The sequence below is a fragment of the Osmia bicornis genome, chromosome 1, assembly GCF_907164935.1.
Source record: "Osmia bicornis bicornis chromosome 1, iOsmBic2.1, whole genome shotgun sequence".
Classification (NCBI taxonomy): domain Eukaryota; kingdom Metazoa; phylum Arthropoda; class Insecta; order Hymenoptera; family Megachilidae; genus Osmia; species Osmia bicornis.
Genome location: NC_060216.1, coordinates 14,894,971 through 14,911,726, shown reverse-complemented (window position 1 = coordinate 14,911,726; position 16,756 = coordinate 14,894,971). Strand labels below are relative to the sequence as shown.

At 35.9% G+C, this 16,756-nt stretch overlaps 4 protein-coding genes and 1 long non-coding RNA gene across 7 annotated transcripts; 1 reads left to right on the top strand and 4 right to left on the bottom strand.

Annotated features, from left to right (window-relative positions):
• Positions 1-398: 398 nt before the first annotated feature.
• LOC114870936 (ataxin-2 homolog) lies at positions 399-6,376 on the bottom strand. Of its 2 annotated transcripts, none has more exons than XM_029176226.2 (9): positions 5,597-6,376; positions 5,374-5,482; positions 4,869-5,195; positions 4,538-4,774; positions 4,119-4,449; positions 3,732-4,042; positions 3,124-3,654; positions 2,861-3,041; positions 399-2,746 (listed from the first exon to the last, which is right to left on the bottom strand). In XM_029176226.2, the coding sequence occupies exons 1-9, from the start codon at positions 5,632-5,634 to the stop codon at positions 2,205-2,207; spliced, it is 2,607 nt and encodes an 868-aa protein (XP_029032059.2). In that variant the 5' UTR covers positions 5,635-6,376; the 3' UTR covers positions 399-2,204. The 2 variants fall into 2 exon arrangements, with proteins under 2 accessions (XP_029032059.2, XP_029032060.2); XM_029176227.2 differs by having other exon boundaries at positions 2,873-3,041.
• A 240-nt stretch (positions 6,377-6,616) lies between these two features.
• Positions 6,617-7,684, bottom strand: LOC114870938. The gene is made up of 2 exons (XM_029176229.2): positions 7,069-7,684; positions 6,617-7,008 (listed from the first exon to the last, which is right to left on the bottom strand). Exons 1-2 carry the CDS (start codon positions 7,105-7,107, stop codon positions 6,748-6,750), a joined length of 300 nt encoding a protein of 99 aa, XP_029032062.1. The 5' UTR covers positions 7,108-7,684; the 3' UTR covers positions 6,617-6,747.
• Positions 7,685-7,784: 100 nt separating this feature from the next.
• Positions 7,785-8,999, bottom strand: LOC114870937. Its single transcript, XM_029176228.2, has 2 exons — positions 8,669-8,999; positions 7,785-8,237 (listed from the first exon to the last, which is right to left on the bottom strand). The coding sequence occupies exons 1-2, from the start codon at positions 8,933-8,935 to the stop codon at positions 7,926-7,928; spliced, it is 579 nt and encodes a 192-aa protein (XP_029032061.1). The 5' UTR covers positions 8,936-8,999; the 3' UTR covers positions 7,785-7,925.
• Positions 9,000-9,089: 90 nt separating this feature from the next.
• LOC123988358 lies at positions 9,090-10,453 on the top strand. 2 transcript variants are annotated; one of them, XR_006829956.1, is made up of 3 exons: positions 9,090-9,198; positions 9,305-9,439; positions 9,551-10,453. It is a non-coding gene; the product is annotated as an uncharacterized LOC123988358 (long non-coding RNA). The 2 variants fall into 2 exon arrangements; XR_006829955.1 differs by having other exon boundaries at positions 9,090-9,207.
• LOC114883196 (uncharacterized threonine-rich GPI-anchored glycoprotein PJ4664.02-like) lies at positions 10,248-16,699 on the bottom strand. The gene is made up of 4 exons (XM_029200758.2): positions 16,274-16,699; positions 16,092-16,190; positions 10,959-15,833; positions 10,248-10,717 (listed from the first exon to the last, which is right to left on the bottom strand). The coding sequence occupies exons 1-3, from the start codon at positions 16,556-16,558 to the stop codon at positions 12,435-12,437; spliced, it is 3,783 nt and encodes a 1,260-aa protein (XP_029056591.2). The 5' UTR covers positions 16,559-16,699; the 3' UTR covers positions 10,248-10,717; positions 10,959-12,434.
• Positions 16,700-16,756: the final 57 nt, after the last annotated feature.

Sequence of the window (16,756 nt, the reverse complement as noted above, 5' to 3'; positions counted from 1 at the left end):
TTCTGTTCAGCTTAAATTTTCGATCAAACATGGTCTGTTTTACCGATGCGGAATTCGGAGTTCAGCCTCGACGCTTGCATCACCTTAATTATCAATACTTCAGAGATCGTACTTGTCATGCGCCGGGTTTTGGCACCGAGCATCGTACCCAGTGGTCTTATATTCAGTATATATATTCTTCGGCCTCCGACGTTATCACTTGTTCCCTTTATTCATATATTTTTGTCTACCGTGTATACGACCGCGAAGTGTCAGGAAGTTAGAAGCAAAAGTAGAGGGCTTCCCTAAACCGCGCGAAACAGGTATGATCTCTCGTTGAACGAATAATAGCATAGGTATAAATTGGATACGCAGGATAATCTTATGAGTCGAGAGTGATTAATAAAATATCATACAAATTGGCTTTTAACGCATTGACTTTATTTTGATGTTTTTTTTAAATCTCTTCGATATAAAATTTGTGTCTAACGATGCCACACACTCAACTATCTCTCAAATAAGGATCGTCCTTGCCTTCATTTCTCTTATATACACGACTAGGTCTAAGGCCGTAATTCAACTTGTCTTTTTCAATGTCACAGCATCTGATAGTATTTCATTTATACATAAGAGGTACACAATCAACAGAATTATCTCATTAACAGTTTTGAGTATTTGATATAATGAATTCTTCGTGATCTATCTCGGACAATAAAATATTTCTGTCATTTTTAGTTCTACATTTCTTTGACTCTTTGTATGTCTACTTCTTTTAATTTATAACATATATTATTTGTAAGAAAAATAAATTCGTTTAAAAAGATACATAGATTATACGGTATCTACGTAAATCAAGTAATATACAGTTTCAAAATATTTTAATGCTAAGATGAGAATTTAAAAATAAGATATAATTGAAGCAATGATTCCTATTGTTACGATTTTTTTTTTTTTTAAATAAGTTATTACCTGTTTGATTTATGCAATATATGTACGCACATACATATATCGTGTTAATATCGGAGATTTGTGTTTTTAACTACCAACTAAAAATAATACAATTTTGAATATTTGTACCTCTTTCATAGACAGATGCTTTTCTGTCACGACAATTAGCGAATCGTTTTAAACGACGTACCTCGTCGGACCCGTTCTTTCTTATACATTTTTTTTTTAATTCAATTCATTGGTTGTTTCGAAGACTTGATGTATTAGCATCTCGTAACAAAATTTATCGTCAACAAATTGCGAAATTTGAAATTTTATCTCAATTGTTTTGCCGTTGTGTCGTTCAACTTTGCATAATAAAATGCAATTTTAATTAAAGTTAGAAGTTATATTGATCTGTTTCTGTGCTTCTTGTTCACCGCAGTGAAATATCAAGTATGAAAGCGCGGGCAGAAAAATATGTTATATGTTCTATTTTTTTACATCATTCCAATAATCATTTCGTGTAAAAAAAAAGGATTTTTATTCGCGCGATGTTCATGATTTTTTTTTTTCAGTTTTGAGTACTCGAATCTTTAAAGGCCGACATTTCATCAGCTTGTAGCATAGCACTCTGCACCAACTTTGAAATGGTTGGATTCTGGCTTAATAAATGTTTACAAAGTAGTGCAAACTACACGATACTGAAATGTGAAATTTTTTGTTTAATTCGAATACTTTTTGCAGCTTTTAATAGCCATTGTCCCTCGCTTTTTCATTTCTGTAATTTATCATTATTGCCAATTCATTTCACACGTTACTATAAATCAATTTTAAAAAAAACTGTATTTTATTGCATTTAAATTAAATCGATAACTTATGTTTTTCCATGGTGGTAATTTATGTGTTGAATAAAATTCAAGTATAATTTGAGGGACTAAATATCATCGTGGGTTTTCTATAGTTAATTAACCCACCTAGAAAAAAAGTCACTTTCAAGATAATCAGCACTTGACACGATTATAATCTTCTGTTTGTAAAGGTTGTTGGATTATATTAAAAAATTTGTTACTTTATCTGGAATGATATTCTCTGCTATTATGAAAATACGATATTCAATGTGAAAATAAGGAGATAACTTTTTACGTCTGTTTACAGATATACTGATGTAATGTTACGAGGATTAAAGGAAAATTTCAAGTGCTTAACGATATGAAAGTAACTTGGATTTGTAAACCTTATTCTACCTCTGCAGAATACTAGTAGTTCTTTCGTCCATCATCCATTTTTGATAGCAGCTACTGATTGTGCGGCAAAATCACTGGTATAGTTTGCTGCGCTCCCGGAGGTGGTTGCGGCGGTAGGTATTGCATGTGCTGCGGTGGTATTGGTATATGAGGAGGAATTATAGGACACATTATTGGATAACTCGGAGCATGGCCTTGAGGAGGAGGTGGAGGATAGGAAGGCTGTGGAGTACCAGGAGGATTGTAAGTTCCCGGTGTATGGGATTGATTAGGATTTGCTGGTGAGGGAGTTTGGCTTGGTGGTTGTTGAGCAACGTGTGGATGTTGATGTGTATGTGGACCCATGTACTGAATACCAGGAGCCTGTGGTCCTGGTGAGTCATGATGATGATAAGGTGTAGCCATATGCGGCGGCGGTGGTGGTGGTGCCTGAACCATGCGTACCATCTGTTGATATGCCGGTTGGCCAGGATAAGGCACCTGGAATGGTGGATGTAAAGGAGCTGGTGCCATTAATGGCTGTCCAGTTGCCGCTACCACTTGCATTTGAGAAGCAATATCTTGCGTGCGATGTTGCGCGTGCATCACTGGTACTGAAATGATCGTAGTAAAACACGATTTAGGGAAAAAACAATAATCGGTCTTTTTAAGACCATATTATAATACGTGTGTTAGTAAATAGAGAATTGGAAATAAGACGCGGATACCTAGATACTGACCCTTCCGGAACCTTGTCATAGGTTGAGCTTGTGGTTGACTGAATGCAGTAGGCGGTTGGCTAGTCATTACATACGCTGGCATAACTACCGTAGCAGGCATTGTTGCTCCAGTGTATTGTGGAGTTTGCGGAGTATGCGGTCTGCTTGGTGTTGGTGTACTCGGTGATCGCTAAAAACATTTTTATAATTTATGTTATAATTTACTATGCAATTGTCATTTATATCTTTTATCTGGATACTTGGTAGCTTACCGGTGTGAACGGTTTAGTATTTGGATTAAATTCTTTAGCATTTGGATTTAAAGTTGATTTTTTGAAAGCCGTTGTAATTTTATCAACAGCAGGTTCTTGCGAAGCTTGTGATGCAGTAGGTGTGCTTGTAGGTGTCTGTTGTTGCTGTTGTTGTTGCTGTGGCTGGGAAGGACTCGTGGGCCGTACAGATAACGGGCCTGGTGGTGGTTTGCTTGTAACTACAGGTTCCTCCTGAACTGGTTGATTTTGATGCTGTTGCTGTTGTTGTTGTTGTTGCTGCTGCTGTTGCTGTGGATTTGAGTGTTGTTGCTGTTGTTGTGACTGCTGTGGTGGCTGCTGTGGTGTAGTGTGTGAATGAGGTGATTGATGATGTGACTGATTAATTTGAGGCGAAGAATGAGAATCTTGCTGATGTTGGTGTTTTCTTGTAACGGGTGGAGTTTCTTGCGTAGGTGTTTCTGCTAACTTAAAATCTGAAGCAAACTGCCGTAGTTCTGAATGTTGCTCTTCTCTGCTACGCGGTGTTGGAACCTTTTACAATACGTGTATTTCGTACAATTATTTCTTAAATATAATGCTTCAAAATGTAATCAACAGCAAAATATTACCTTTCTATGATCTGATTTATGCGAAACTATCTCGCAGCGTTGTCCTTCAACCGAATTTTGTTGCTGTAATTGGTTATGCTGTTGATGCGATGGTTGTTGTTGCTGTTGTTGATGAGAAGAGGTAACATTTGTTTGGGGAAATGGTGCCGGTGGTGCTTTATCAGCTTGATACACCTGCTGTCTGCCAGGACGTTCACGCTTTTCTGTATTTATTTTAGATGAAGGTACCTGCTGTTGTTGTGGTTGAAAAGCTACTTGCGGTACAGCAGGAGCAGGTTGCGATTGCGGTTGTGTTTGCTGCATCACAGGAACTATAAATATGAATTCATGTATTATTTCGGAGCTTATTTCTTAATGAACAACAATATAAGTATTATTCTTCAATACCTTGTGGCGGTGGTGGTTGTGTTGCCGATGACGGTACAAATGGTGGCGGAGGATTATTGTACGTAACTACTACTCCACTAGGTGGCAATCCCAGATTTATGGATACCGGATGTTGTACCGAAGGATGAGCATTTTGCATTCCGATGGGAAGATTGGATGACGGAGGAATGTTTACATTTACATTGGACGGAGGTTGTTGATTGAAAACATTTTTATTAGTGGTTGCTGGTCCTGGTGAAGGTGGAGGTTCGCTAGATCTCATCATTTTTCCGCTATTCCCATTTTTCTTCTTCAGTGGAGGTGGAATATATTTACCTTCATTTGGTCTCACCTAAAATTGTTTGTAATTAATAGAGGATAGCTAACTTCACACTTTGTTACAGAATAATGATAATAGCAAGAAAAAAAAAAAACTGCACCACAGCTGCAAATCTTTCCTCTTCATCACCATTTTCAAGCTCTAATCTTGCTTTATGATTTGGTTGTGATTCTATTTCGTTAGCTATCTCTGCAGCCTTCTGTTCTTGTTCTTTATAATCTTTTGTATCTTTTCTTTGAAGTGGCAAAGTGTAGGCAGTCAAACTCGAGTCATATGTCGTTTGAACTCCGTACTTTTGTTCGTTTTTACGAAACATTTCATTAGCATCCCATCCATTCTAAAGTTCAGTTTATATACATATGTATGCATTGAAATATATCATTTACATACTTAATCTTGTTTCTGTATTCTTACATAATTGAAATACTTACAGTAGTACCATCTAATTCTAAATCATCTCCATTCATGGTAGCTGGAGGGGCATCCCAAGGTTCCAATTCTTTCTCACCGATTAAACCATTGTATTTGCTAATAACAGTATCTGTTCTGAATGTGTCACGTATAGCATAATCTAGATCAACATCCTTAGCAGACATAGTGATAATGTCTTGCGGTTTAAAAATTAATTTTTCTACTACACTTTCTACGCTTATTTTTCCTGAACCTTCTACCCGATGCGCCATTTCTAGTACAACATCAAATTGACTGGAGAAGGTACGAAAAATACCCTCATATACAGAACCATTTAATGTTTGAATCTGTAATAAAAGAAATGAACTATAACACGCGTTACAGGGTAATAAAAAGATGATTAACAAATATTTATTATGGTTTATATAACACATTTGTGTTGATAAATAAATGTTTAAAAGAACATATTAAATTTAAATAGCAATGTAACTTCCTCTTTACCATCTATATATATGTTTGTAATACCTGTACAATGTTGCCAACATGACTGGTTATTGCATGCATGAAATGAGCATTATTATATACACCTTCAGCAGCAACACATCTTTCTTGTGGACCACGGGCACGTGGTGATCTGGAAATGAAAAAATATTTGTAAATACATTTGAAACGAATAATTATGAAATGAAATGAAAGGGAAAAGGAGAGAATTTAAAAGAAAGAAATGAAAAATATTGGAAAATAGTACCTGTTAGTATTAGAGCGATTCTTTCTTTTGCTATTCATTTTGCCACCCGACGAGGATTCTTCGCCAGTGGTTGGTGGATTTCTGCCGCCGGTTTGTTGCGGACCTTCTCGTTTTTTAGTGGGGACCGGAATTTTGACTAATTTCCCGGTGACTGCTCAACGTCAAAAAAATTCTTCGATCGAAACGTCCCAATTTAGGGAAATATTAAAGATTCGTTTCCTTTTATTCTCAAGAACTAGTCGTTACAGAGCAGAGGCTTTAATTTTCAAATCTCTTTCGACCCCCGAAACGACTGACAGGAGGCCGTACTGGCCGTAACAACTATCAACATTCACGATCACTTTTCGCAGTCACGATCGTTTATAGGTTATGCGTCAATGCTACGATTATCTGAAACATTCGTTTGAGAAAGTCTAGTGCGCGCGTGACTTTCGAGTTTTGACAGACACGCGAGTTCAAGCAAAGAAAGCAGGAACACTTTGTATTCGAGGAGACGTACGGGGGAACACGGTCTGCTCCGACACACGATATCTTGCTAATGCGTGACGTAACTCCGTTCCGTTTACGCAGGAAATTACCTATATGGAACTTTGCGTTGCCGGAGTTAAGAAACGAACAACGGTAGCCCGAAATAATGATTTTGGCCACGATATTATATTTCTATTTAATTAATCAACATGTGGTAAAGGATAAAACTTAGCACAAGTCGCCCGATCAACCTGATCCCGGTGACTGTCGGATAGAGTCGCCACCTAGTGAAAAATTATTAGAGATTCTGGTAAAGATCATCCGCAATTCCCCGCCAAAGGACCTATTTTCACCGTTGCTTCCGCTTTATTTTCTAATGGAAATGCATCTTTAATCGTGGCCCTTTATATCGTTCAATGTCCGAGCGAATTTGTTTTCAAAAATAATTCAACAATGTATACCTTGTAAACTATATTATATTTAAATTGCAAGACCTGACGGGTATAATAATGTGTATTTAAGGATAGGTAAGTTTGTAAATCAATTGAAACGTTTTTTGATTTTAAAAAGATGTTTTATTTCTTAGTGAATTCATTGTAAAATGTAGTATAACAATAAGGTATCGCAGTAACATTCTTTTTTTTATAAAAACTTATTTTTAATTTCAACAAATATCATTTCAATTAATTCAGATTTCTGTACGTATCTTCATTATTGTCGTTATAAATTATGTGTAATTTGTGAACGATGTTCTTCGTTCTGTCGGAAATGAAATTGTCCACTTGTCCTAGTACGTTTACACATTGAAGTATCCATTCAAATCCTTTGTTTATTTGTTTCTCTCTGTTAGATCGATCGACTTTGTTCGATATAGCGTTCGAAAGTTCCTTCAAGATACCTTTTTGTTCCTTAGCAAATATTTCGTCAGTTTCCATCGTTATCATCTAGCAAAAAATTCAATAACGATATGTCTTCAAAATAGCCATACACTTTAGATTACTTACCATCCATGTCACGAAAAGTAATAGCCACAATATTTTCATTTCTTTACAATAAACGTTTGCGTTTAAATTACATGTAAATTATGGGAATTTTTATATCGCGAGCTTTCAGCGAAGTTTTAAATAATATTTCCGGGTCACCGTTTTCTCTCTATTTACTCGATGTCTTTACGTTTTGAAACTGGAAACTATTAAAAATGAAAGAAAAATTGGATCGCGATGTTCTGAACGATCAGCTACTTAATTAAATGTCTGGAAAGTATTTAACGCTTATAAGACTCTCGATAAACATATGTATCTTCGATAAATGCTTTTCGTGCAGAAGATATATGCTGACACGAAATAAAAACTGACATATTGTATAATATATTTTCAGGAGTGAAATATTCTTAATAATTGAGTAATTTGTTTGACAAACAAAGCATTGCTTCATAACGATTAACGGCAGGGCCGTCCCTGGGCCTAGGCAGACTAGGCGGCCGCCTAGGGCCCCCATAAGACGATTTGAATATTAATTGATGTAAATGCAAATCTAAATTAAATTTTATTTCAGGTACTTTCCTTTATGTCATATATGTGAAGCGCCCCTTTTTCGGACTTCCAAAATTTCAGGACCGGCCCTGATTAATGGTACCATGAAAGTTGTTCCAATGTTATTATAAGACGATAGATTAATCCTTGAGAGATTTTATTATTGATAAGGTAATTTATAAAACGTATTTAATTTATAAATATATAATATGAAATCTAAAAACAAAAATAGGTCATGATACGGCTATAATGGAATCGTAAGGAAATACTTTTTGAAAAATTTTTGTTTTTCTTTTCGTCTCTTTACGCAATTAATAGTTACAATTTATTCAGTGCTTCTGAGCCGCGGCTTGTTGAAGTTGATTATTTAGATTCTGTGTTGCTTGCACAGCAATGTCGACCGCTTGTTTCGTAAACTTAGCAAAGTCTTCTTGAATTTTTTCAGATTGTTGGCTCAGAGATTTTGCGGCGGTATCGGTTTCCTTCAGCACGGTTTGAACACCTTGTTGGAATTTGGCCTGTAATTCGTTCACCTGTTGCTGAGCATTCGGTATTCCGCTGTTGATATCTTCGACGACCTTATTCAGCTTTGCTTTAACATCGTTCAATGCTCGTTCCAGCTCTGGACTCTTATTTTTCACCTGGAAAGACGTACAAAATCGATCGATCTCTTCTTTTACATATCGCAACTGTTTTGAATCTACTTAATCGTTTGGCGCGCATCTTTCTTTTTTCGAATCTATTTTTAGACGTTATAAAAATTCTAATTTCCTGTAGATATTAGTTTTTAACATATGAAACTCTTTAAGCGCCTAATTTTGCATATTTTATCTCAGCTACTATATATATTGCTATCTCAATAGAAATGAATGTTTTTAGATGATTAAATTTGATTAGAAATTATAAAAATTTATTGTATCGAATTAAATTTTATATTTATTTAATTTATTAGTCAAAGTATCGTTGCATACGTCCTGGAGGTCGATCCGGGTATCGTTGTTTGAAAATTAATTACGTAATATCATAAGATAGAAAACATTAGCGGTTTAAGTAATTCTAGAAAGTTTCTTACCTCTTCGGTAACGTTCTTCATGTAATCTTGAATATTGTGGACGAAGTTGGTGCTTTGTTCCTTGACCGTTTTGACAATGGTTTCCTGGTCGGGTATATTCAACTGTTCTTGGATCTGTTTCGCTAAGGCGTTGATGTTTGCTTGAGCCTGGCTGATTAGGTCGCTCAATTGAAGTTCTGGCGTTCCTTGAGAATTCGTGCTTCCCGGTGCAACTTTAGCTTCTGACATTAGCGCAACGGCTAAGATGATCGCGAGAATGCTCTTCATTTTGATTTTATTTCTAGGAAATTCACTGTGATACAACTAGAAAGTGACTGATGGTTCGAGCCGCTACAAGCTACTACTTTTATAGGCGATCCTTATCGAGGGTGCACGAGGGCACCAGTGTCCACTATCTCGTCTGGACGGCAATGAGTCCGTGATTTTCGCCTCCCGTTTTAAACGCTTCGGAAACATAACTCGAAGAATTTTACGTCGAATTCCTGTTACTTTTATTTTAAATTTCTATCAACCCATGTATGGACGATTAGGTACTATTTGTATGTTTCTTATATTTTTACCATTTTTTTTTTCGTCTCACTTGCTAATACATTTTTATATTTTCGAAAATAATTAATGCGCGTTAATTGATTTTAGTTTGATACGGTTGAGTTAAAGTTCAAGGCGAAAGATGCTACAATTATTATCAATTTTGGGTTATTATTTCTCAGACCAGAACAACGTCACACGATTTAAATACAGATTTGTCAAATTCTTGATCATATTCAAAAGGTAATCAATAAGTTTTCTTGTATAATGTAGTTCCTTTATTCTTCATTTTTATTATTGATATTCTATTGTCTGTAGATTTTAAGTAATAAACAAATTTATTTTTCCCAACAGGTCACTTCCTCCTTTGATTTTATTAATTTTATTTTCGAAAAAGTGAAAGGAAAGACAAGGAAAGTCAGGTTTGAAATCTTGTAATCAGTTATTTATAAAAAATAAAGTTAGATCTCTGATTCAGTAAGTAGGAAGTTATCTAGTAATGTTATTGATCATTGAAATTCATTAGTAAATAAAAGATAGTTGTAGGAAGCTACGTCAAAGGAACAAGGTCCTCTGGAAAAATTTATCCGGATGCAGTTTGTTGATTCTATGAAATCTCTTCTTCAGAGTCCACATGGTACAGCTGCTTATCTTTACATGTGCTTGTCAATAGAAGCCTTGACCCATGACCATTTTGATTCTACTATGTATATTTATTAGTTCTGTATTGATACGCTTTCACCCGATTTTCACGCTACGTTTCGCTCCTTCTTCGTTTCACTCTCCAATTATGCATATTATTTGTGTTAATCAGTGGCAATTTTATTTAGATTGTCAATTTTTATAGAGATTATCCGTTTTCCTACATATTATGATTTATGTTTTACATGGTTTCAGTGGGGGATTTCACGGAAGCTCATTTATCGTTATGTTGTATAAGTAATGCAACCGTGGAATTTATTTATGATTAGATGCTAATTAATTATAAATTCATTTTTTTTCTTAAACTTCTGGAATTATTTAAACGATAAAAGGATCGAAAACAGATACATCGTGTGCACGTACAATTTTATTGTCAGAATATTTCAGCAAAGCAGATACATTACATAACTATGAATCACTGATACATCAAAATACGCATAATTTATATTATAACGAATTCTTTTTTATCTTGGTGCTCGGGTCAAAGTTGATATTGTTTTCAATACATGTACATATTCTAAACATAATTTCATAATAAATCCATTAAAAATAGCCCAAAAGATCATATTAAAAATTACAAGCTTTATCGTGTGTACATTAAATAAATTATCCTTGAACTTTCTCGGTCATCTTCTCTAGTTCTTTACGAATATTCTCCCCTGCTTGGCCAAGATACGCTTTCGCTGATTGCATAGTTTCGGATAGGTCTACATTTGCAAGTAAATCTTTGGCCCCATCGAGCACTTTCTTCGCTTCCGCCGCTAAATTATCTAAATCGTTTGTTGCAGGTTGCTGGGGATCGTCTGGTACAGGAACGGCCTGAATAACATGGAAAACACAACTTATAGTTTAACTTTTCTGCTCCACTTTCTTCTCTGTTGCCAATGGATGCATTGTAAACTGTTTTAACGAACACTTTACAGTGTAAAATACTTTAGAATTAAAAGGTATTGTCTTAGAATTTAAACACTGTAACTTCTTCTTATGTTAAAATTTGTAAAATAACAATACCGAATTAAGTTTAAGCTTAAATTTAATTATTTAATGTATTTGTATTTACCTGCAGCACGCAGAATACGCAGGCCAAAAGAACAGCGAAGAAAAAGAATCGAGACATGATTTTGGTCGTTGGTTTTGTCTGAAGTGCAGCCAAATAATGATAGTTTCAGTAAGGAAGACGACGGCAAACTGCTTTACTAAGTCTCGTGTGAGGAGTAGCTACTGCGATAAAACGAATTAAGATCAAAGATCACACTAATAAACACTTGGGCCCCTATGCCTCTCGGTTACTTTCAGTTTCTCTATCGCTGGTCGAGCAGCGTCTGGCACTTCTTTATACCGAAGTAAAAATGAATTACTCGGTTACTTGAACAGTCGCTTTTGTTGCGACTAATTATTGTGTGTTGCATCACGAATAGCATTTTTTTTGTATAGTAGATTATCTTTGTTTTACCGGAAATTATGTAATTCCCGTATCTTTGTTCTCTGAGCTGTTTAGATATATTCGAGGCTCATCCTTGTGGCACGTGCACGCTTAGACATGATTCTTTCCAAAGAATTCTAATTTTTCTTATCGATTGATTCAAGTTTTAAACGATGATAAATTATTGTATAGTATTTACTCTTTGATTCTTAGGTTTTAAGCAACTTCCTTCTGATTTAAAAGTTCAGAAACTTGCGTAAAATTCCTCTGATGAAATTCAAAGGAGATGTCTCGACCTTTATTTTTTGGAGATGACTCCTTGGTGGAATTTCTATTGACTCTTCGGAACTGGCTGATTCCGTTGTACAAACCAAATTTTCAAGAAGTAACAACAGAATCATAAAGTACAATAGAATGTTGGCCTTCATTCTTGGCTGATTCATGTAAGGATATCGTATAATTGTTGTCAATCGTAATTTTCACAAGTAGCTAATTCACAAGACTCAATTTTCTTGAATCTAATTGACAGATAAACTAAATTCTGAAAACTGAAATACTGCAAACGATTGTCTATATCACTGTAATGATGGTCTTCGTTCTGGGCTAATGTCTGTCGTAAAATTGCAATTCGCAAGCTTTTAATTTCATAATCGCGATCGTGGCGAATAAAATTTTTTAATTCGCATTGTCAGCGGATTAAGGATGAGTAATCATTCGTAGTCTTTCAATAAATTACATTTTTTATTTATAAATACAAATAAATAATCTTAACCGTACGTATAGTTATACAATTACATAAATATAGTTATAATTTAATATACAATAAATACATTTTACATTGTTAACGATTATAATATATAGCGACAATATACAGAGTATTAAACAAAAAAGAGTTCACGAATTACAAGATGGGTAATTGATTGGCAATTAGTCTTTCATTCACAGGTCATCCTGTAAATCTTGAACCCTTTTTTATTTTCATTTTTTGAAACATTCTTTGACACCTAACAATTAAATCATCGGCTGATAAAATGGTATTACCTAAAATGATATTGAAAGCCGACGTAGAGGGTAAGAATACAGATGTACCGCAAATGTTAGGATTTACCGTCGTCACGGGTAAAGATGGAGGAAACCGCGTCTGAGAAGTTCGGAAATTTTGTTGGACACTTTTGGTGGTGGTGCTACAGCAGGATTACCATATTGAAGGTAAGAATAAAGACTTTTGAAAAATGCGCCTGCAGATTCCAGATTATCAGGGTAAGAATTGGAAAGTGGTTGATAACGTGGCAAATTTGGAATGATGTCTGAGGCTGGTATGAAATAACCAGGAGGAGTTAAGGGACTGAAAACTTTGTTGTAGTTCTTTACAACATCCGGCTCGTGTTCGCCAGGAAACAGTACAGAAGGAGAAGATTCTCCATGAGAAGTTAAGTAAACTGGTGGGTAATTTGAGTAATCTGGTGGTGATTTTCCAGGATAGTATGAGGGGGCCGGTGGATTGTTGAACGAGAGATCAGTTGGTCTTCCAGGAGAGGGTAGGAAAGTTGGTGGATTATTAATTGATAGATCAACTGGTATTTCAGAAGGATATGGAGGAATTGGTGGATTGTTTTCTGAGAAATCAACTGGGCCTCCAAAAGGATATGGAGGAATTGATGGGCTGTTACTTGAAAGTTCAGCTGGTCTTCCGAAAGGATATGGAGGAATTGGTGGACTGTTACTTGAAAGTACAGCAGGTCTCAGAGGAGCTGTAAAGATTGGTGAATTATCTGATAGATCAGTTGGTTCTTCAAGAGGAACTGAAGAAATTGGTGAACCGTTTGTTGAGAGTTCAGCTGGTTTTGCAAGAGATGAGAAAATTTGTGGGCTGTTTGATAAATCAGATGGCTCTTCAGGAGGTGAAGGAATTGGCGAATTATTACCTGAGAGATCACCTAGGTTGCCAAGAGAGAATGAAGTAACTGGTGGATTGATACTTAAGGGATCAATTGGGTTTACAGAAGAAGAAGGGATTGGTGGACTGGTAATTGAAAACTCAACTGATTTTACTGGAGGAGATGGAGGAATTGGTGGATTAACACTTGAGAGATCAGTTGGGTTTATAAGAGAAGATGGAAGAATTGATGGATTAACATTTGGGAGATCAATTGGGTTTACAGGAGAAAATGGAGGAATTGGTGGATTAACACTTGGAAGATCAACTGGGTTTACAGGAGAAGATGAAGGGATTGGTGGACTGGTAATTGAAAACTCAACTGATTTTACTGGAGAAGATGTAGGAATTGGTGGATTAACACTTGGGAGATCAATTGGGTTTACAGGAGAAGATGGAGGAATTGGTGGACTAACACTTGGAAGATCAAGTGGGTTTACAGGAGAAAATGGAAAAAGTGATGGAACGAAGTCTAAGAAATCAGCAGATTTTTCAGGAGAAGATGGGAGAATTGGAGGACTGTTGATCAATGAATCAGTTGGGTTTACAGGAGATAGACGAATTTGTGGACTGTTCGTTAATGAATCAACTGGCTTTCCAGGGAAAGATAGAGAAAGTGGCGGTTGTTGCACATTTCGAATCTTTGTTCCCAACGGAGAAGAATTTTTGTTTGCTAAAGGTAAAGAAGTTGATAAAGATACAGTTTCAGTATTTACTTGCACTTTCGGCGAAGAAGATGGAACATTGTTGTTCACAGTCAAAGAAGAAGATTCTATAGAATATTTTGTATTATCTTCTTGAGGACTTCCGGTTATTTTATATTGGGAAGGCTTATCTTCAATTGGACTATGATTGGTAGGTAGCCTAATTGCGCTTACAGTTGAGGCAGAAGAACTAATTGTATTTGACGATCCATAATTAGGTGTCTGTAACTTCGTAGTAGAAGCTAATGGTTGAATAATTGCAGCGGGCAATTTCGGCGACGAATCTTTTTCAACAATACTGTAAGCACTTTCCTTTGAAAGCGATGGAACATTTGGGAGATCAATTGGAGAGCTTAATGGAACATTCTCTGATGCGATAACAACCGTTAAAGGCAATACCGAAGGCTTATTTGTTGGAATTGGTGTCGAAATGTCAGCATTTTGTATCGAGACTGATGACTTGAATGAAGTTGTATCTTGTACAATATTTCCTGGTAACAATTTTGTTTCATCAATTTTTACATCTTCTTTAACAATTGGGGTTTCAGTCGTTACTTGCCAGGCGCACTTTAAAACAGCAGCACTTCCGTCTGGTGAGTTGAAATGTAAAACGGGAAGTTCAAAATCTTGTGTAAATAGAGTTGAAACAAAAGTAGAAATCAATGATTCTATCTTTTCAATTATAGATATCGAACAATCCATTTCATTGTATTCTTTATAAATCTCTACGAATTTATCGATGCACTCCTTTAAAATTTTTAAGTGTTGTTCGAAAGTATGTCCAGAATAAAGTTCTTCGAACAGTAATTTCACGCATGCAAACAGGTCTGAGACGAATTTCACTTCTGCCTCGAGAACATTTGATATAATATCTATCTTAGAAATTGGTGTTTCATCGTAATTCGATGAAATTGTTACAGAATCTGTAGAAGTTTCATCGATTAATTGCCAGATATACGATATAGTAGCAACACTCTTGTCTGGTAGCACGAAATGTACAACAGGAACATTAAAATTCTCTGGGATGGAAGTTGAGATATAAGTGGAAATCCCTGTATGCACTTTCTCAATGATAGATTCTGAAGATTCAGAAACCTGGAGTTTTTCATAAATTTTAGACAGAATATCGACAAATTCCTTTAAGATATCTAAGTTTTCTTCGAAGGCTTTTTCGGGTGAAAATTTCATCAATATCAATCTCACCGTTGAAATAAATTCTGATACTAACTTCACTTCCGCTTCTAGTTTTATACCAAAGAAACCTAATATGTTTTCTATTGCAGTGCATATTTTCTCATGGAATCCGCTGAAGAGTTCGATATAATTATGTATACTTTGGTGAGGCTCGAGATAAATAACCATACCTTGCAGATGAACGAAGAAATTTGCAACAACGATCCTCAATCTAGTCGCAGTTTCTTGAATGTGCGACATTGGTACGCATTTTTCAATGATGTCGATTAAACTGTTCAGATTCTCCGGATTTTCTAAAAATACTTCCAGCTGTAATATACCTTGTTCTATGGTGTCGATTATAGCTCCGTCCATTAGAAGATCATTCAACAAGATGATGGCTTCTTCCGTTTCGATTGGTAATTCTATTTGAAATTCAGTCTTCAAATTTTGAGCAGCGATTACTATGTAATGCCAGAGTTTCCGTAATTCACAGATAACTTCGTGGATCAGGACACCAGGTGCTTCGTTATGGCCAAAGGTTGAAGCCTCTTCGATGCAGGAATAACTATCCAGCTGATCCAACGTCATTGGAGCCAAGTACGATTGTTCAATAGTCACTTCACTTTCCGACAGTACTTCAGGTACTGAAGTAACCGCATGACGTTTCGGCAGGATGCTCGCTTCAGTTGTGACATTCTGGGCAAATTCAATTTTTTTTTAGTAAATTTGTTCAAGGTAATTAGGTAATTTGGAGGTAATTAGGGTCGGCCCTGAGCCTAGGCAGACTAGGCGACCGCCTAGGTCTCCCCAAGGTTCAGGGCCCCCATAAAACGATTTTGCGTCTAAGAATTGCGTCAAATTTTATTTCAGGTACTATTTTTTATCTTATATATGCGAAGGGGCCCTTTTTACGGCCGGCCCTGGAGGTAATGAAATAATTAATTACAAATTTACCTGGTTGATGTCTTCCATTTCTTCGGTTGTCGCCGAATCTTCCTGCGTAGCCTCATTGTTAATATCCGTAGTTGTCGGTAATTTCTCAATTACGGACTCCTGTGACAATAGAACAGAAGAACGAAATAATGAATTGATACACCGTCAAAATTAGCTGCGAATAGAAGTAAACGAAGGATTACCGATATTTTTTCTGTCACTTGATCCGTCACAGTTGTAGAAAACTGTAAAACTTGTAGAACTTTAGGAAGATCATTCCGACTAGACTCAACCGAAGAGAGTTGTAATTTTTCACTAGATACTTTTGTTTCATTTTGATCTTCTTTCGCGAGAACTATGATAGCAGTACATAGTACTACTGAGAAGAGAAAACTAAGAAGATTCATGTTCTTCATCTTTTCGATCGAGAAGAACTCGTTAACGTTGACCATCCCGGACAGCTTAATATACTCGCAAGTTTGATACATGATTTTAGAAAACGGCACGCAGGTCGTGCGAAATTTGGGCAACAGATGAGATAATTCATCGATAAGAATCAAACTCGTTAAGATAGCGTCGATGGAGAGTATGATCTTCCTTATTTTAATTGTCTTTAATCATCTAGATAGGTTGAAGAAGAATTTATGAAATGGCACGTATTCGTTATTTACTTATTGACTCTACGC